Below are 20,882 nucleotides of genomic sequence, written 5' to 3' on the forward strand. Positions count from 1 at the left end.
CTGGGTCCCTCGTTTGATACTGCTGGGGACCCAGAGGTCAGCATCTGGGCTTTATGTAGACTATGTAGTAGGATCTGGAGAAGCGGGGAGAGAGAAGCAGGTGACTGGGTAAAGGAGACAGGTCTGTGGAAATGGGTCACATGTGCACCTAGCCAGGGCATGGGGCCGGGAGGGAGAAGACGGGAAGGGCAGGGTGTCCCCGATTCTCATGACACTGTTCCTCATAGCCTGTGCTAAATCAACCTGTAGGTAGTAGAGCCCTACTCTGGGAGGCCATGGCTGGGAAACAAGGCAAAGGCTCCGTCTTGCAGAAGTGACATGGAGACAGAGGTCCTGGAGGGATGTGTCGGGGGGTTGGGCAGTCCTGTGGCGCTGAGGTGTTGTGACTCACCTCTGTGGGCTGGACAAGGATTCCCCACAGTAGAGTCAGAGAAAGCTTCCCGCACAGGTCCAGGAAGCCACGTCAGCTGCCCTGAGCTGGTGCCCACAGGTAGCTGGTGCTCAGGTGGCATCTCTGAAGGCCCGCCCAAGCCGTATAGATGTGGTCATTGCTGAGCCACAGTCAGGCTGGTGAGGAGTCCCTCTCCATTTCAGTCTCTGGGGATTGTTGTGGAACAACCAACCTAAACGTCCTCCATAGATGTGAGCTGCTGGAATGTGGGGTGGCTTGTGGGGCTGGACTAACCTTTCGGCCCTGATTGGTGCTCCCCCTTAGCATAGGGGAGGGGCTCACTCACCTTTGGGTGGGAGGCCTGGATGCTGGCACCTCTAGACTGGTCCTGCATTCCCTCCAGCAGAAGCAGGGTGACTGATCAAAAATTTAAATCAGTTTGAATTTTAATTGAAGTTTTTTTTTTTTTTTTTGAGACAGGGTTTCTCTGTAACTTTGAAGACTGTCCTGGAACTAGCTCTTGTAGACCAGGCTGGCCTCGAACTCACAGAGACCTGCCTGCCTCTGCCTCCCGAGTGCTGGGATTAAAGGCGTGCGCCACCTGGCTGAAGTGTTTTTTTTTTTTTTTTTTTTTTTTTTTTACTCCAGAGGTCCTAGTCTTTCTCTGCTAACTGGCCTCTTTGTTATTATTATTTTTTTTCAGACTGGTCTTCACTGTTTTAGAACTAGCTCTGTAGACCAGGCTGGCCCTGAACTCACAGAGAACCACCTGCCTCTGCCTCCTGGGTGCTGGGATTAAATACTGCCGCCCTGCTTCAAAATATTAATATTTTTTAATCTTAAAGATTGATTTAGTTTATATATGGTTGTGCACAACGTGCTATGCTCTCAGAGGCCAGAGGGGAGGAACTGGATCCCATGGAGCTGGAGTTACAGATGACTGCCTGCATGCTGGGAACCAAACCCAGGTCCTTGACAAGAGGTCTTAAGCCACTGAGCCATCTCTCCAGTCCTAAATCAGTTAAAGTGTTTCTTTGTTTGTTTTTGTTTTTAAATTTTCATGCATTGTCTCCCTTGAATCAATCCGGCTCCATTAGAATCTTCTCAGTGAAAACGCACAGAAAATTGTAAAGTGAGCCCCTCTAGGTCAGGAAAGGTCCGCTGGGCGCAGTGAGGGGGGCAGTAGCTGCTGCCTAGAGAGGGGAGTGCTTGTCTGTCTAGACGGGAAGCCATCTTCCCAGGTGTGTGCCTTAGCTCTCAGACTGGCATGGGCTCTCTAAGGCAACAGTAAGCCCTTTGGAGGGCAAAGGGCTCTCTTGTCTGTGTCCCCGCACTGGCAATCAGAAAGCTGTTCTGGGGCTGAAAGGGACAGGTGTGTTCTGTTTTGGTTAAGTGACCCATGGTGGGAGGAGTTAAATCCTTCTTCTTTCCAGGAGCCAGGTCCTTGAGGGCCCGGGGCACCGACCTGCCTTCGGTTTGCTTCTGGCTTAGCCATCTGTGTTTGCACGCGTGCACCGTCCCCAGCCTGAGAGCGCAGTCTCCCATCTGCTCAGCAACGCACTTCATGCCCTTCCTTGTCCCTTGGAGACAGGGCTCTCAAACTTGTGTCTGCTTAACTTTATGTGCTTCTCTTACAGGGGTCCCACAGGAACACTGGTCTCCTGCAAGGCTGAACCCCAGGTTTCTCCAAATCCAGCCTCTTGTCTATCTTCTGCCTGTCCTGTCCCGCCCGCCTCCGCCACCAACCTAACCGGCATCCCATCATTTCCCCAGCTTGCTCCTCAGTTTGACTCAAAGGTCTGAATTTCGTTCATTCCCAACTGTAGTCTTCTGGTCAGAACCCCTTTCCTAGTCTCGCCATCCACGAGGTCTTCCAGCCCGACTCCACTCTTCCTCCGTTTCAGTCCAGACCCCACGCGCATCACACACATCTGTCCCCACCACCTGTCTCTCTAGAGAAAGACTCAGGATTCTAGGTTGCGTCTGAATTCCGACGGAGTCAGGGGCGGGGTGGGGGCGTGGCCTAGAATGGGGCTCTCTGAGCCCCGCCCACCCCACCCCACCCAGGCCCCGCCCCAAGTCTCCTACCTCTGAGCGTTGCTGCAAGCCGGGAGCATCCTACTTGGCCATGGAGAGCCCCGTGCGGCAGCTGTACCTTCTCCCCCTGTTACTGCTGCTTTGTGGTAAGGAGGCATCTTGTTTGGGAGCACTCCATCCTCTCGGGACCTTGGGACGCTCGAGGACTCTCATCTTCCCGCGTCGAGCCTAGGCTACTCCTTCCTTTCTTACCAGAGTTTGGAAAGGTCGCACACTGACTCCAGCGCTGCCGGCAGGTTTTGCGGAGGGTCCTCAAGACTCCTCCACCGTTAGGGGAGCTGAGGGGAAAGGCCTTGGGCTGCAAGGGATGCATAAGGTCCTCTGCGGGGCTGTGATGTCCTGGTGACTAGCAAGGGTCTCTGGTGAGGTGGTGAGCCTCCCATCCTGCCCTGCACACATGGCACACAGGTGCAGATGGCTAGAATTCTAAATCCTTTTCCAGGGAAAAAACAGGACTCAGGGAGAAACATTGCTCTCACAAAATAGAAATGAGATAAATATTAAGCTTGCTTTGAAAGGGGTGGGAAGGGCATAAAGTTGGTAGGGAGACATGTTGAGGGGGCCTGGGGGGAGCTTGCTGGAGTAGGGTGGACATTGTATACATAGATAAAAATTTAAAGAATAAAAATATTGTTAAAAAAGAAAAAAAAGTACTTTACTGAAGAAGTTACACAAGGCTAAATATATTTTGCCAGGTGGTGGTGGTGCACACCTTTAATCCCAGACTAGGGAGACAGAGGCAGGCGGATCTCTGTGAGTTCGAGGCCAGCCTGGTCTGGCCACTGCTACACAGGGAAACTCTGTCTTGAAAAACCAAAACCGAATAAACAAAAGGAAGGTACATGTACACATATGTGTGTTTGCTTGCGTGCATGCATGTATGCATGTGTCTGTGCCGCTGTGTGCATGACTGTGTCTGTGTGCCAGTGTGGGTGTGTGTGTGCCTCTGTAAGGGCTTTGGTTGGAGAGTTTGCCCTGTGCTGGAGCTGCTGGACAAGTCCAGAACCTGGCCAGAGCTGGGAGGAAAATTGTTGGCAGGAGGGTGTGTGGGGTCTGTCCTCCAGGGCCGTGGCCCCTGGACCCTTTAGGATGTTTTCCTTCTCCTTCCGGCTCAGCCTCCTCAGCTGGTAGATGAAGCCGGACCTGTTTGCAGTGTCTTTCTCAGAGCTGATGACTTGGGGTGTGGTCTGGGAGTTGGGACAAAGATGGGGGAGACTTGAAGAGGTCTCTGTGTCCAGAGTGGAGCTGTGTCGCATGCTCTAGAGTGGGTGCCTAGGCTGTGGTGGAGTTTTATGTTGAAGGACTGGGACTGTGGCCTCTTCCAGAAGTCAGTATGCTGTCTTGGGATTTCAGCAAGCCTCCAAGGCGAGGCTGCTCTGGTGGGCGTTTTGGTGTTTAGAGGAAAGAAGGTCCCGAGTTTATTTAGAAAGAATCCATGTCTCTCCCCACTACTTCCACTGTGTAACTGGGAAACACATAGAAGCCGCATGAAATCCTCATTAGTAGTCCTGGTCTCCCGGGGTCACTGTCCCCAAGGGCCAATCCTCCTCACCCAGGGGTCCAGGCAGGTCAGTTTCAGACTCACAGACCTGGCTGCTGTGAGTCTGGCCAGACCAAGAGTCAGAGATGAAATGTTTACTGTCACGTGCAGTCCGGCCAAGGTGGGGTCTGAATGCTGTCTACTTTCTGGAAGGGAGGAGCTGAGCTCCCTGGCTTCTAGGATCACTAGCCGTCTGTGCTCTGTGGAGACCTTGATGTCTGGAACTGTCGTTAGGCTGCACAGAGTCGGGGCCTGGTCACTGCAGAGAGCAGCATCAGGAGAGCCTGTGGGGCTTCCTTGAAATTCTAGTCTTCTACAGGAAACCTTTAATCAGGATTCTGGGATGAGGCATCCAGCAGGTGTCCACTTACTGGCTCTTGGCCTCAGTTTCCCTAACTGCAGCCCGAGTGCAGCCATGGAATATCGCTCTGTTGGTTGATTTGCTCAGCTCAGCTCAGGTCAGTCACTCTATGCTGTGGAACCAAACTGCTCATGGCAAAGCAGAGCCTGTGTCTGGTACATGTGCCCTCCCAGCACCGTGACAGAGAGTACCAGAGCCTGTGTCTGGTACATGTGCACTCCCAGCACCGTGACAGAGAGCACCCCGGGATCTGTGTATGCCCCTGTGCGTGTCCATGGATGCAAACGTGGTGCCACAATTTAAAAAATATCCAATTTATTGGATCTTTTTTAAAAATTTATTTTATGTATATTGGTGTGAAAGTGTTAGATCCCTGGAACTGGAATCACAGACAGTTGTGAGCTGCTGTGTGCATGCTGGGAATTGAACCCTGGTCCTCTGGAAGACCAGCCAGTGTCCTAACCACGAACCATGCCTCCAGTCCTCGGTACCACAGCTTTTATCACGAGTTATAGTAATAGTGTCCTGCCAGTGTGTCACCTGTAACACTGTAGGTGGCAAGCAGGGCTGGGGACGTAAGGTCTTGAAGGAGGTGGTTTGTTAAACAGCCATGGATTTTCTTAGTACTGGAGCTGCCTTGGACGTCATTTGGCCCACTCCCGTTAGAAATAAGGAAGATGAGGTAGAGACACAGGGGACAGAGCTGCCAAGAAATCGCAGCCTCCCCCCAGATGACAATGGCCTTTGGACCGCAATCTGGCCATGCTCCTTCCATGGAGGATGAGAGTGCCTGGTTTCATTTCCAGATGACTGGCAACAAAAGGCCTTTCTCTAGGAAATGCATCTGTTTGGCTGTTCATCATCTCTCAGCATCTGGAAGTCACCAAGACAAAAGACGCACAGGCCCAAGTGTTCTTTGTTTCTGAACGGAACCACCCAGAACGGGTTTCTACTTTGATTCAGTTTCTGAGAACTTTATGGTTCAGCCAGTAGTTTGAGTGGCAGTGACTCACTTTGGGGGCATTCCCCGGGGTTTGGGTGAGCTGTCGGGTAGTGCTGCAAGTCCTGTAAGCTTTGTCTGCCTTAGAAATGGCGACAGACTGGGGTCCCTGGAAGGGAACTGCTTGTGACCCACGGGTGCCTGGCTAGGGTGGGCCCTGAGGTTTTCACAATACTCCTTAGGTTGGGGAATTATGTCAGCAGCTTGAGGTGACAGGAAGTCCTCTATGGGACCTCACAACTGTATGGGACCGACTGTTCAGAGGGGTTCAGGACAGGCAGTGATTCTAGAGTTCACTGTAGTTCTTGGGGATATTTGGAGACACTGGAGTTTTCAGAGATCTGGGGCAGATGGAGATTTTGGGGTGTGTGGAGATTCTAGAGAATGAGATGGTTATGGGACATAGAGATTCTGGGGCCCAGAGAGATCTAGGACACACGGGTTCTGGCTGTGTGGCATTTCTAGGGCACATGGAAGTTCTGGGGTATGTTAAACTTCTGGGGCACATCACAGTGCTGGAACATGTGGAAAACTGGGGCACACAGAGATTCAAGGGATCAGGGAGAGAAATGTGCTGTGAGAGACACCCTATCCTTTCTTTTTAGGTAGTTGGGTCTGCTTGGCTGAGGATGGTAAAGCCCAGAGGAAGGGCTGAACAAGCCTGTTCTGACCAGACCTGGTGTGTGTGCATGTGTGCGCGCATGTGTGTGTACATGTATGTGTGCATGTGTGAGTGCGTGTGTGTGCGTGCACGTGTGTGTACATGTATGTGTGAGTGCATGTGTGTGCGTGCATGCATGTGTGTGATGGAGGGGAGGGAAATATGCCACTTTTCATCTGTCTCCTAGGATTCTGATTCTTTCTGACTTCCAGGTGAAGAGAAGGAAAGGAACAGGGACAGGAAAGAGGACCAAGGGGCAGAAGAAAAAAACAGGAAGTTGGGGAGGGGGAGACAGCTGGCCTTGGTGGTCTGACAGCTGCTTATTAGGGCAGGCTGAGGGGGCTGTTTGATGTCCAGGTCTAGGAGGGCCAAGAGTGGCACGTGGTTACCAGGGCCTGTGGCTGGTGGGACTCGCCTGGCTGCCATCTATTTAGATGTTGGTGGAGGTCAGTACCTGTGTCAGTGTGCTGGGAGGATCCCACCAGGGACTGAGAAAGCCAGGTCCAGGAATGAAGGTAAGAGCTGGATGTGGTAAGCATCCAGTGAGCCTTCAGGGCCCAGGCTTGGGAGCCTGTCTATGGGACGCAGGATGCTTATGGAACAAGGAGGCCCAAGGGAGAGAGGAGCATAGTGTCTTCACCATCATCTGCTTGCATACGGTCCCTAAGGGCCTATCCTGATGTGGACCAGGGCTGCTTGCGTAGCTTCACACTGTCGGGCTTGGCACCTGCAGCTGAGCAGGGGACAGATGGAGACTTAAATGTCCCCAGATCAGATGCTCACTCTGTGTTTGTTCCTGGGTGAGGAGCTTTACTTCTGGGCCTTGGTCTCCCCATCATGTAACTGGAGGGGACAAGAGGAATAATGTTTTCTTGAGATCCACAGACTCAGGAAGGCGAAGAATCAGGGTTTGAAGTGGGGAACAGGCGCCTGGCTCAGAGACACTGAGGCCCGATGATCAAGTTTATTAAGGCCTAAGTGAACGGACAGGGATGTTGCTGCCCATTGCTTATGCCTTGCTCCTAGAGCATGGTCCTCAGACCTGCAGATGGGGCTTCTTCTGGGCTTGTCAGAGGTGAAAGTCTGATCAAAGTGTGTTGGAGGAGAATGAGCTCATGTGAGGCCTCTGGGCAATGGGCCTGCTCACCTGAGTGCACATGCATGACGAACAACATGTCTGTGGTTCATCCTCAGCCCGGTGTGTACGCTGGAGTAGACATGGGATTGTAGCAAACTGGGACTCCTGAGTCCTCACCTATGCAGTGGACCTGGGCTGTGGCCTGGGTGGGTTTAGTGTGCTCAGTCCGCTGTTCTGTTCTGTATCATGTGTTTACCCTGAGGGATAGAATTATCTAGAAGGGTTGGGCTTAGAGCCCCTAGCCTCTGTTTTTATGAGGGGCTCATTATGGTGGCTCCCACTTAGATCAGGCAGGAATATCTTTGCCTTCTAAAGGTCTTCTTCTTCTTCTTCTTCTTCTTCTTCTTCTTCTTCTTCTTCTTCTTCTTCTTCTTCTTCTTCTTCTTCTCAAATTTATTTCATTTTATTTTATGTGCTTTGGTGTGGAGGTGTCAGATCCCCTGGAACTGAAGTTACAGACAGTTGTGAGCTGCCATGTGGGTGCTGGGAATTGAACCTGGGTCCTCTAGAAAAGCAACCAATGCGCTTACCTGCTGAGCCATCTCTCCAGCCCCTCAAAGGGTTTTCTTTATGTGATGGCTTATCTTGGTTGTCAGCTTGACACATCTAGGAAGGAAGAACTCGACTGAGGGACTGCTTCCATCAGGTTGGCCTGTGGGTACATCTGTGGGGCATTTCTTGATTGCTAATTGATATGGGAGGGCCTTGCCCACAGTGAGTGGTGCCCCCTTTAGCCAGGTGGGCCTGGGTTGTACTAACGAGTTTAGCAAGCCAAGGGAAAGCTAGCTGTAGGCAGCTTTCCCTCATGGAAAACCTGCCCCCAGGTTCCTTCCTGCCTAGGTGTTCCTCTATGATGAACCTGTGAGCTAACATAAACCATCTCCTCCTCTAAGTTGGTTTTGGACAGTGTTTATCCCAGCAACAGATAAGCAAACTCGTGCACTTTGTAATAATTATTTCCTTCAAAGCACTTCAGGGCCCAAAACTCTGACGTGGAAATTGGCACCAGCACCCTCAGACACACAAAGCAGACAGACACACAAAGCAGACAGACACACAAAGACGGGGGACACTGCTGCCTCAGGGCCCTGGAGGGGAGATTTATGCTTAGGAGCGGCTAGAGTTTGTGGGAACAGAGATGAACTCGAAGCTGGGCCCCAGTGATATCAAGTCTTAAAAGAGATTCTGTAAGCAGCCACCCATGAAAGCATCAGAATTTTCCAAAATTTTCCTGACTGCTCCTCTCCAATCTATTTCTGGGACCAGAGAGATGGCTCAGCAGTTAAAAGCTAACAGGCGCTTCCTGCTCTTCCAGAGGACCCAGATTCCATTTCTAGCACCCACATCAGGCCAGCTCCCAACCCCTGGAGTTCTGGCCTCAGAGGATCTGAGACTTGCTTTTGGCAGCTGAGGGTACCTAGTACATGTGGCATATGCTCATATAGACACACACACATAAATAAGAATAAAATAAAATCATTATAAAAATCTATATCTTCTTTAAATTATTAAGAGAAAAAGCATCAGATTCTTTCAACCATAATTGTGGATTTGTTATTTTCGCCTTGTCTCTTCCCGTTTTGGTGTGTATATGTTAGTAAGCCGAGAATGCCTCAGATTGTTGGAGCCTCTTGTTGAATTGAGATCTTTATTTTTGTCTTTAGCTAAATTTCTGTTGCTGCGATAAAACACTATGACCAAAAAAAAAAAGCTCTTGGGGGGGGGGTGTATACTTCCTCATCTCTATCACAGTCCATTGTGAAGGAAGTCAGGACCTGGAGGCAGGAATTTGGGCTTGAGGAGGATTGCTGCTTACTGGCCTACTCTCTTGTTTAGTTTGCTTTCTTACATAATCCAGCCCACCTCCTACACAGTGGTGATATCTCCCACAGTGGGCTGAGCCCTCCTACGTCAGTAATTAGTCAAGAAAATGCCCCACAGACTTGCTGCGCACCAATGTAATGGAGTCGTGGTTTGCTCTTCCCTGACGACTTTTACTTGTGTCAAGTTGACAAAACATAAAACAAAACAAACAACAACACCTAACCAGGAGAGTCGTTAAAGGTCTTCTTTATCTCTGGAGATACATTTTGTTGCAAAGTATACCTTATCCAATAGAAGTCTGGTCCTGGAATTACAGAGGGTTGGGAGCTACTATGTGGGCCCTGGGAATCAAGCTCAGGTCTTCTGGAAGAAGTGCCAGTGCTAAGCCATCTCTCCAGCCCTCTACATTGTCTTTATGAGGCAAGAAGATCTCTCACTGAAACCAGAGATAACCATTTGCTGGACTGTGTTGGCCAGCCATATCTGGAAATTTCCCAGCTGTAGTGCTAGAGTTATGGGTGCATATGACCATGCCAAGGTTTGGCTTTTTTTTAGGTAGACTCTAACTGTGGCTGTCCTGGAACTCACTGTGTAGAACAGGCTGACCTTGAACTCACAGAGATGTCTGTTCAAAGATGTTTGTCTCCCAAGTGCTGGGATCAAAGGCATATTGCCACTACACCTGGCTTCCTATGGCAGACTTTTATGTGGGTACTGAAAATCCAATCTCAAGTCCTCAAATTTGCATGCCAGATACTGTGCCAGCTGAGCCATCTCTCTTGTTCTATATTTCGTTCTTTTTTCTCCTCTTTTTCATTTTGTGTGTGTGTGTGTGTGTGTGTGTGTGTGTACATGCACATATACATATGGAAGCCAGAGGTTAATGGGTTTTTATTCTGTAAAGATTTATCGTGTATGTGTGTGTCTGTCCGTGTATGCGCAGGTGCCGGAAGAGGGCATTGCAGTGGCAGGAGCTGGAGTTGCAGACAGTTGCGAGCTGCCCGCTATAGGTGTTGAGAACTGAACTCAGGTCCTCTGCAAGAGCAGCATGTGTTTCTAACTGCTGAGCTGTTGAGCCATTTCTCCAGCCACCTGTTTTTTTTTTTTTTAAGTTTGCATTGAGAATCTGAGGATATGAATGGCTCTTCATGTGGGCTCTGTAAACATTTTACTGATCTATCTTCCCAGGCTAGTTTTGGCTGTCCTTGAACTCTCTATGCAGCTAGAGATGACCTCGAGTCCCACTCTTCCTGCCTCTGCCTTCCAGGTACTGAGATTAGAGCTGTGTCCTCCCCCATACCCAACTGCCACTTTGTCGAATCTGAAGGTCAGCTTATCAGTTACTGCAAGGGACTTGTGTGCTCGTCATAGTAATATAGAGCATTTTAGGTAACTGAATTAGTCAGGGTCTCAAGAGGAACAAACTATGAATATATATTAAGTGATTGGATGAATATATATTAAAGGGGAGATTTATTAGATTGGCTTATTATAGGATAAGGTCTGGGCAGTCAGTCCCAGAGATGCTGAGAACCTGGCCGCTGCTCAGGCTATGAGGTCAGACACCCCAGCACTCCCAGTCTGGCACTGGATGATTCCTGGAGAGCCACTGGTTTTCAGTTCGTGTTGGAAGGTGGAAGAACCTGAATTCTGAGGGCGGTGAAGGGTGTTGGCAGCAGTGACAGTGGCGATAGAGCAGTTAGCTCAGCCAGTGAGAAGCAAAGGGAAGCGGCAAAAAGTAATTACTCCTTCCCTAGGATTTTCTTCTCTCTGGTCCCCCACTAGAAGGTGCCACCCGCACTTAAGGTGGGTATTCTCATTTCTGTTAACACAATCAAGAAAATCCATCCCAAGTGTGCCCAGAGGCTTCTCTCATGGAGGGGTCCAGATCTTGTCAAGTTGAAAACTGTAGTAGCCATGGCAGTCATTGACATCCTGATGTTTGGTTGTGAGCCTGGCCTCTACCAGCTGAACCATCTCTCTAGCTTAGTATTAGCATCTTAATAATACTAAATACTCTAGTTGATGAGCATGGGTTATCTTTCCATTTATATAGGTCCTATGTTTTGTAGTTTTGAGAATATAGGATTTGGCCTTCACTGGCAAATTGAGTGCCAAGAATTTAATTTCTTTTGACTGTATTATTATCAAAATTATTTCCGTTATTTTTGGATTTTTTTATTAATACCTTTAAAAGATCTAGTGTTATTTTTATGTGTATGAGTGTTTTGCCTATATGTGTATGTGTGTACAGGTATAATACTCAGAGAGGCCAGAAGAGGGTGTTGGATCTCCTAGAACTGGAGTTATAGATGGTTGGGAGCTACCATGTGGGTGCTGGGAACCAAACCTGGATCCTCTGCAGGAGCATCCAGTGCTCTTCACTGTGGACATGTCTCTCTGGTGCAATCCATTGTGTGTTGGTTCATCCCTGTTTCTTTGCACACTTTCCATTCTGGTGTGGCTCCTTTGGAGCTTTCTGTGTAGAGGACCATGGCATTTGTGAGTACAAATGCGTTTCTGTCTTCCTTTCCAGTCTGGATTGTTTATTTCTCTCCTGCCCACTGTTCTGGATTGTACTTCCAGCTCTGTGTTCAATAGAAGTGCTAAAACAGCCAATCTATCCTTCCCTGCTCTCAGGAGAAAATGTTTTAGCCTTTTACCATGGAGCGTGGTGTTAAAACTGAGATTTTCCTGTATTGCCTTCAATGTATTATGTATTAAGGGTGTTCTCTTTTTCAGTTTTTTTTGTTTTTAAATTGCAAAAAGACATTTTATTTTTTCAAATGCTTTTTCTTTGATTCATGTGGGTCCCCTCACCCTCCCTTCTGCCGTTGTTCACACTGCACTGGCTTCTGTGTGTTGAACCATCTTTGCATTTCTAGGACAACTCCCCTTAGCCGTGGTGTGCATTCATTTGTGTGTGTTGCTGACCTTGCATGGCTAGCGTTTATCCAAGTTTCTGTATCTGTATTCCTAAGAGGTATAGCTTTCTTCCTAGGAATAATGGCTTTTGCTATCGAGGTAAAACTGGCCTCACAGAATGAGTAAGGACGTGGAGAAGTCAGGATGTCCTATTCTATTACCTGGAGAGTTTGTGGATGATTTCTGTTAGTTCTCTGAGCACTTGGTAGACTTTGCCAGTTCAGCCTTCTGGGCCTGGGCTTAGTTTTCCAGAGGCTTTAGTTACTCAGTCAGTTCCATTACCCACTGGGGTTCTCTCCAGAGTTCCCATTTCTTCTTGAGTGAGTTTCAGTAGTTTATGTAGTGTCCCACAACTGCCACTAAGAATCAAAACCATGTGACCTGAGACAATGGAAGTTTCTCTTAGTTCTGTATCCTCAGTGGGGACGTGCTCTTCCATTGCCTCTGTCTGGCTCCTGGTGGCCCCAGCGTTCCTTGCATTGTGACGGCGTTACTCTGCCCTTTGCCTTCGTGTGAGCCACCTCTCTCGGTGAGATTTCACATCGTCCTCCCTCTGTGTTTGTCCCTGCACCCCAGGGTTGCTTTTCTGTGAGAGTATTGCTCATATGGACTAGAGCCTTCCCAAATGGACTCATTATCAGTTGAATACCTCTGCAAAGATCCTATTTTCCAAATAAGGGAGGGGTTTCGAGCCAAGACTTCAACATAGCCACGCCTTCCGCCGAGGACACAGTTTAACCCTAGTCTCTGTCTCTCTGGAGGTTTTCTCATCACGCCGATGCGCGTAGTCTTTGCTTATAGTCGCTTCTGCTTTGGAAGGTGGATGCTGATGCAGCAAATGCTCCCTCTTTCTTCCTTTTCTTTCGAGACGGGGGGTCTCACTTTGTAGCCCCGAGTGACCCGCAGCTCATTGTGTAGACCAGGCTGGCTCAGAACTCACAGAGCTCTGTCTGTCGCTTGCCGCTGTCTCTTGAGTTCTGGGTTTACAGGAGTGTGGCATCACGTGCCTCTCTTTCATTCTTGATTTAGTAATTTGAGTTCTCCTTTCCCCTCTCCCGGCTTGCTGATCAATCATTCATTTATTCACTCATTCAGAGACAAGGTCTTGTCCAGTGTCCCAGGCTGGCCACTGGGAATGAATGACATTTTGTTTTGAGCTGTACTTTTTAGGATTCTGCCTTGAGTATAATGGCTCACAGGTCACTCTGAAGCAGTGCCTGGGTCCCCTGAGCTCGCAAGGCCCCAGTGGTCCAGGGAACATCTGCTCTGCTGACTCTAGAGTGGGTGTGGCTGGGGACCTGCAGGGGGGTGAGTGGGATTCTGAGCATGCTCCTCTTGGTGGCTTCCTTGTCTTCTGTGAAATTTTCACTCTGTCTACCATGTTACTTGTTGCTCTTCTTTATATGGTTTTTATATCTGTCTGTCTGTCTGTCTGTCTGTCTGTCTACCATCTATCTGTCTTTCTATCTACCTACCTACCTTTCTACCTACCCATCTGTCTTTTTCTTTTTTTTTTTTTTTTTTGGTTTTTCGAGACAGGGTTTCCCTGTAGTTTCTAGAGCCTGTCCTGGAACTAGCTCTTGTAGACCAGGCTGGCCTCAAACTCAGAGATCCGCCTGCCTCTGCCTCCCGAGTGCTGGGATTAAAGGCGTGCGCCACCTTCGCCCGGCTCTACCCATCTGTCTTACATGAGTGTTTGTGTATCATGGTACATGTGGAGATCAGAGGACAACTTGCAGAAGTTATTTCTCTCCCTCTATCATGTGGGTCTTGGGGATTGAACTCAGGTTGTCAGGCTTGGTGGCAGATGCCTTTACCCGTGGAGCCATCCCGCTGGCTTCCTTTTTGCTTACCTCCTCTTAATGGCTCACCGATGGAGCTCCATTGTTTTTGACACTTTGGCATGGGCCTCTGATCCGTTCCACACTGCAATCTGTCTCCATTGCCAGAGCTGTGGAAATTTCTGTGTCGTAATGGCATACCTCTCCCTCTAGGTGGGACCTCAGTGTTCCTCCCCTGCCATAGTGTTGTAGTGGCCTGATTCTACCAGGGAGACATCTCTGGCCTAGGAGCAGGCATTGGCAAAGGGGACTTCAGCCCTGGCATCCTTGGCTTTCTTTCTTCTCCCAGTGAGCCTCTTCTATACCTGCGAGCTCCGTGGAGAACCAGTAAAATTGGCTGGCCATTCTTGGGCAGGCGAGTAGGGACTGGGTGGGGAAGGAACTTTTCCCCTCCTGGACTCTTTGCTTAAAATGGACAGAGTTCCTACAGAATGCGACTCAGGGAATGAGATGGATGTGTTTCTCCCCAGAGAGGCAGGCGGGGTGGGGGGGGGGCGACTGTAGCCCAGACTGGGAGCTGATGTTGTAGGGAGGATCCTTCCCTCTTGAGGTTGCCTGGGATACAGCCTCTATGACTGGAGCTGGGGCAGGAGGGAACAGTTTGTGGCTTCAGTATTACAGACTCACTAGTCCAAGATGTAAAGATTTTCCCAAACAATATTCTCTCCCCCCCCACCCCCCCTCTCCTCTCTCTCATCTCTCTTTCTCTCTCTCTCTCTGTGTGTGTGTGTATGTATGTGTGTATGTGTGTGCTCATGCACATGTTTATATGCGTGTGTGTATGTGGAGACCCAACACTGATGTTAGATGTCCTCTTCGGTCACTCTCCACTCTATTTACTGAGCCACATCTGTCACTGAAGCCAGAGCTCTTCCGTCCCAGCTAGACAAGCTGAGGATCTGCTGTCCTTGCCTCTTGAGTTTTGGTGGCTGCTATGCTTGCTTGGTTTTTTCCACGGGCTCTGGGGATCCCAACTCAGGTCTTCATATACGTGCTTTGCCCACCGAGCTATCTTCCCTGCTCATGTTCTCTTTTTTGGTGTGTGCTGTTCTCCTCGGTGGCTCTTTGTACTGCGGCTGACTGTGAGCCACCTAGCTTCCCTGGACGACGGATGGTGAAGTCTCATGAGGGCTGCCATCACGGCATGTCTCCCCAAAGAGGGCCTAACTTTGCCCCTGCTCTGGCAGGCCTGACTGTCTGTGGTCACCTTCTGCAGTGTCGTGACTTGGGGTTTCCCTAGATTGTCCGAGTTCATGTGAGTTTAGACTAGAAATCCCCAAGGTTGTTGTATACCCAGGGCTCCCCCGGCCCTGCCCAGATGCAGTCACTCCCAGCCTGCTGAGTATGCAGCTCTTTCTGGCTCATTTCATAGACAGCGTCCATCTCCTAAAGACCGTCTCTTGCATCTTATCCTGGGCTCCATCTGCCTGCAGCATTTCTAGACTGGGCAGATGCTTTGAGGGCAAAACCAACCCATGGCACTGGGTTCCACTCCATCTAGCCATTGGCTTGCTAATTCCTTATTCCAAACTGTATGACTTTAGGTTAGGAACTGTGTGATGGGTGTCAGAGGCACTCTGGAGCTTCCGTGAGGCCAGAGATAACCGTTTCCTTCACTGACTGGTGTCACCTTCCTGTCTTTCTGGCAATGGCCAGTATTCACTGATGCTACAGTGTTTGAACATTTGGGCTTATTTTCCTCTTGCCCTAAGCCCTGTCTGCCACCTGGACAACTCAGATCAACCTGGATAAGCCTGTTAGGACCTGCCAGTTCCAGATGCCCTCAACTTTTGTACCAGGCCTTGCTGTGGTTTAGAAGCAGCTCTGGCTGCCCCCTCTCCAGCCACCATAGTCCAGACTGTGAATCTTCTGACCACGGCTGCGTTCACACATGCTGGAGCTAAGACTTCCTGGTTGTCAGACTTGCCCTGACTGGTACTCCCTGGCCTCAGTTTCCTCCCTTTAAGAGCAGGAATCCTCGTGTTTCCTTCTAGCGCCCTGGATGGCAGGTTCCCTGGAGATAGGAGCCAGTTCCCTTTTGCTTCCCTTCTAAATACCCAGCGCAGTTCTTCCCTGGACACAAGTGCTCCCAGTCTTCTGCTAAACCTATGAGTCAGGGGGCTGGAGAGACAGCTCAGCAGTTACATGCACCGGCTACTCTTACAGAGGTTCTTTGCACCCACAACCCCCATGGTGGCTCACAGTCTGTACTTCCAGTTCCAGAAGTCCTGATACTTTTTCCTGGCCTTTGTGAGCACAGAGACATCATATGCAGGCAAAACACCCATACACACAAAATAAAAAAAAAAAAATCACATGCATTTTTTTAAACTTCCCGGTGACAGCAGGCTCACATCTTTATGTACAGACTTTATGTGCTACAGGTGTCTATGGAACACTAAGTATGTGGCGTTCTGTGTAGAAGAGGGCACAGGGTCTCTGACACGGACACGGGCCAGACCCTGGGTGTGACGGTCTGTGTTCTCAGATGGGCAGGTGGACAGGTGAGTGTGTGGGTGAAGGAGGGGTCGGGAGGTTATGGATTGCTGTGGGGGGAGAGATGGGACATTGATACCTGTCTAGTAGAGGCTGCCCTGGGAGGATGTGGTCACCCTCTGTCCCACCACCTCTTACATGTAGTGGGGCTCCAGTGCAGAGCCAGGGCTGTGAGCCCTTTCCTGCTGCACCACAGTTCCCAGGGGGCTTTAGAGTGCTCAGACGCAGGAAGAGAGATGGTTGTATGCACCAACAGGGTCCTGTCTGCCCTGCTCCACTGGGGATGACACCCAGTGTTATCAGCCTGGGTTCATAGGTTTAGACAGGCACAAAATGAAAAAGGCCTTCCAGGTCTGGGCATCCAGGTCCCAGGCAGCTGGGAGGCCCTATTGTGTCTTGTTCTCTGGCTTCCGGGTGGTGTCAGTCTCTCATGTTCCCTATGGGTGTGGAGGAAGGCCGGTTTGCTTTCTGCAGGTGTGTCGCCCCTTTACCAGGTGATTGCCAAGGTTACCTGGGGGCACCATACCTGCTCACTCCGCAAATTCTCACCTCATTCACTCTTGTCACTTATCTGTCCCCAGAAGAATAGTGTGTGGCCTTAGGGCCACCCTCCAGGTGAGCTGTGGAACCTGCTCTGAGCCAGGTTGCCAGACTTCCTGCCATAGGTGGGGTGGGCTCTTGTCTGTGAACCTAGGGCCTCTTGGGACTCCCTCTGTGAGGATTCAGAGGGCTGTGGCTTCCCCTCTGAAATCTGGTGGACTGTTGCACCAGAAAGTGCTTAGGTCTGGACCCACTGTTTTCTTCAGGTGGTTTAATTAGCAGCTCTCAGCCCAGTGCAAGCCGCATGAGAATGTGGGATCCTGGCAAAACGGGTGAGCATTTGCCACCACCTGCAATAAAATTTAAACGTGGCTGTTGTGGGCACAGCTCAGGAGCCTTGTGGACATTTACTTTGGTTTTTTTTTTTTTATATTTATTTATTATGGGTACAATATTCTGTTTGCATATATGCCTGCAGGCTAGAAGAGGGCACCAGACCTCATTATAGATGGTTGTGAGCCACCATGTGGTTGCTGGGAATTGAACTCGGGTCCTTTGGAAGAGCACGCAATGCTCTTAACCACTGAGCCATCTCTCCAGCCCCCGACATTTACTTTGTTTAGAGATGGGGAAACTGAGGCTGAGCTGATAACTGGTGTAGCCAACTCTACCCCATTCCAAGAAGGAGCTTCTCTCCTGTCTCCTCCTGTCTTCACTAGTTTCTAGGGCACAGAGCTGGGTCATACAGCACACCCCAGGATGTAGATGCCTTCTGAGGACATCACACACACATACACACAGACACACACAGACACAGACACACACACCATACAGACCATAAACACATACATAGAGGCACATACACATACCATACAGACACACACACACATACACCCCATATAGAGCATAAACACACACAGAGACACATATATATATATATATATATATATCATACAGACACACACACATACACACACACCACACAGACCCACAGACACACACAATACACACACCATACATATACACTCTACACAGACACACAGATACACACATATACACACACATATACACACCACACAGACCCACACATACACACACCATACAGACACTCCACACAGACACACAGATATACACAGAGGCACACATAAAGTAAGACCGTAAACCTCCCAGATTCTGCCTCCCCCACCCCGACACACACACTCTGTTCAGGACACAGCAGATTGTACACATCAGTATACAGTTGGCAGGGATCTGTACACCCACATACCAAGCCATGTAGAGCTGTTTCCCTTGGTTATATGATGGGAACAAACTAGGGGCTAGGTGAAGGAGGTTTAGAAGCAGTGTAGTTATGCCCCCTGGAAATTGGATGGCCACGGCATGGAGGGAGCTCTGGGGAACAAGACGGCATGCTTGGTGGGAAGTAAGACATATCTGGTCCCTGTTAGGAGCATGCGTATAGAATGCGGGTGTGAGGTAGAGGGGATGCATGGTGAATCCTGGGGTGACAAGCAGTGTAAGGCTTGAGAATTCCATGGACTCTCCCATTGCTGGGAACATGAGGAGTCCCAGAATCAGAGCAGGGGTTATCTCAGGCCTGGGAGGTCTAGGGCCTTTCTCAGGACTGTTGCAGGCACCCTGGGCCACTGAGCTGAAGTTGGAGGCTCTTGGGTATGCCCAGGACTTCTGCCCGTTCCTGAGGACTCCTAGAGCTTCCCTGTGGCTCCCTCCCTGTGCGGCTGCTGTGGTCCAGGGTCAGGGTTGAGGGAAGACTCAGCCTATGGTGGCACATCAGCAGGAGGGGCCGTGCTGATCAGAGTCCCCTGGACATCCTTCTCTCTGTCGTCCTCTCTAGGTGAGTGTGCCCAGGTATGCGGCTGCAATGAGACGGGAATGCTGGAGAGGCTGCCCCGCTGTGGGAGAGCCTTCGCTGACATGATGCAGAGGGTGGATGTCTGGAAGTGGTGCAACCTGTCTGAGTTCGTCGTGTGAGTGCCCTGCTGGTCACGGGACTGCCCTTGCTCACTGCACTCTGCCAAGCCCCGCCCTTTGGCTCCTCCCATACTTATGCTCAAGGTCCTAGGCACATCCACCCACAGCCCTCCCGCAGTCCCCAGCTCCCTTTGCCTACACACATTCCTGGCTGTAGGGGCTTCTGGGGTCTGCCTGGCTTAGCCACATAAAGCCGTGAGGACAACTGTTTTGGGTGGTACTTCCGGGCAGTTCCGTGGAAAGGCCTGGAAGCATGAGGGCCATAACATGTGGTTCTCAACACACATAGAGATGAGGGGGCCTTCTGAGGCAAAAGGTTTTCCTGGGGGGGTGTTTATGATTCCCTGTCCCAGATGCTCTGAGAGTTTGGGCATCTCCAGGGCTGTATCAAGAGTGAAGCCCAGTGGAGCCTCTGAGTCTGGATAATGATTCTGGGCTTCTTTGCTTCTGGTTCTTCCTCGTAAAGAACCTTGGAGGCCACAGGTATGTGGTTTGGACTTTGAGAACCAGCCTGTTGTTGCAAGTCAGGAATCTGTGAAGGAATAGGCTCCAGGCCCCTGCCCAGGGAGGAGCACACACAGGACTTGGGACATCGATAGTCCGCTCCGCTCCTCCCACTTTTCATCCTTACTTTGATGCTTCTGCCAATTCAGACTGCAATGACGTTTTTGAAACAGCTTGTTGGAAGTAGCTCCTTCCTGTTAAAGGGCAGGTCCCCACTCCTTCCTGGAACAACACAGGAAGGAGAAGGTGGGCCTCTGCCCTGACCCTGTGGGAGACTGGGCCAGGATCCTCTTTCTCCTGTGTCTGTCCTTCATCTGAACAAGCTGGGAAAGAGCTACTGGCTTTGGGAAGCCATCCATCCACTCAGTTTCCTCCAGAACCTCTTAGCTGATCTTGGCCTCAAAGACCCCAATAGCAGGGAGGCCACCACCTCCTGAGGCTGCTCACTGCATCTTGGACTAAGGAGCTACTTGGAAATTCTTTTCCATACATCAGGCTGAACTCGCTCTAGTCCTTGGGCAGCCTATAGACACAGCAGAAGTCTGGCAGGATGGACGAGGCCCACATCAGGAGAGTCTCTAGGAGCCTTTTCACATTTGTTCATAATATAGCAGTTCCCTTGCATCCTGTCAGGTGGGGCAGGGGGCAACTTTGCAGAAGCAGACAGGCAGAGACTGGGCCTCATAGGTCTACCTGGCTTGTGAGAGCAGATTGATTTGGTTGGGAGGAAGCTGGCCCCGGCCTGAGGCAGACTCTTTCCTCAGGCCTTCAGGGTGCTCTGATGACAAGGGCTTTACAGGTTCTTGTGGCTGTGGGCCTGGGTTCCATGTCTTTTAGGGAGACCTGTATAGTGTTGGGGAGGGCTGAACATACATCTGGACCCTGGGAGCTTACAGCTTCAGGGATCAGATGTAGGAAAATGACCTGGAGAAAAGTCACAGGTACAGATGTCCCAGTTGGAAGTGAGTTCAGAGGCCATAGTTTTAGTAAAGTGGTCAAGTGGGACTGAGCCCAGACCATTCCCTGCCTGCGTCTGTTGGGCCCCGGGGTGAGGCAGGCATGAAGGGTGTTGAGAGAGCTGTGGTCCTAACCTTCTGCCTCTCCAGGTACTACGAGAGCTTCACTAATTGCACGGAGCTGGAGACCAACATCGTGGGCTGCTACTGGCCCAACCCGCTGGCCCAGAGCTTCATCACCGACATCCACAGGCAGTTCTTTTCTAACTGCACCGTGGACAGGACCCACTGGGAAGATCCTCCAGACGAAATACTCATCCCGCTGATTGCAGTGCCGGTCGTGCTGACCGTGGCCATGGCTGGCCTGGTGGTGTGGCGCAGCAAGCGCACGGACCAGATGCTGTGAGGGTCTGCCAGGTGGAAGGCCGTGCCTGGCAAGAATGCGGCCCAGAGCTTTGAGAACTGGTAGACGCTTCCTCTGTTGGGTCTGCTTTGGTCATGCCCTAGCTGACGATGGCAGAGTCCTCCTGCCCAGCCAGATGTGGCCCTTGCTGTCTAGCCTCAGGCTGACCGTGTAAATGGACCGGTGGGCTAGTGGAAGAAAATGACAAAGCTC

The 20,882-nt window shown here is 50.4% G+C and overlaps 1 protein-coding gene across 1 annotated transcript; it reads left to right on the plus strand.

Annotated features, from left to right (window-relative positions):
* Window positions 1-2,519: 2,519 nt before the first annotated feature.
* On the plus strand, window positions 2,520-20,672 carry Ramp3 (receptor activity modifying protein 3). The gene is made up of 3 exons (XM_038324427.2): window positions 2,520-2,574; window positions 18,670-18,802; window positions 20,417-20,672. Exons 1-3 carry the CDS (start codon window positions 2,520-2,522, stop codon window positions 20,670-20,672), a joined length of 444 nt encoding a protein of 147 aa, XP_038180355.2.
* The last annotated feature ends 210 nt before the right edge of the window (window positions 20,673-20,882 follow it).

The sequence above is a fragment of the Arvicola amphibius genome, chromosome 1 (genome assembly GCF_903992535.2).
Source record: "Arvicola amphibius chromosome 1, mArvAmp1.2, whole genome shotgun sequence".
NCBI lineage: Eukaryota > Metazoa > Chordata > Mammalia > Rodentia > Cricetidae > Arvicola > Arvicola amphibius.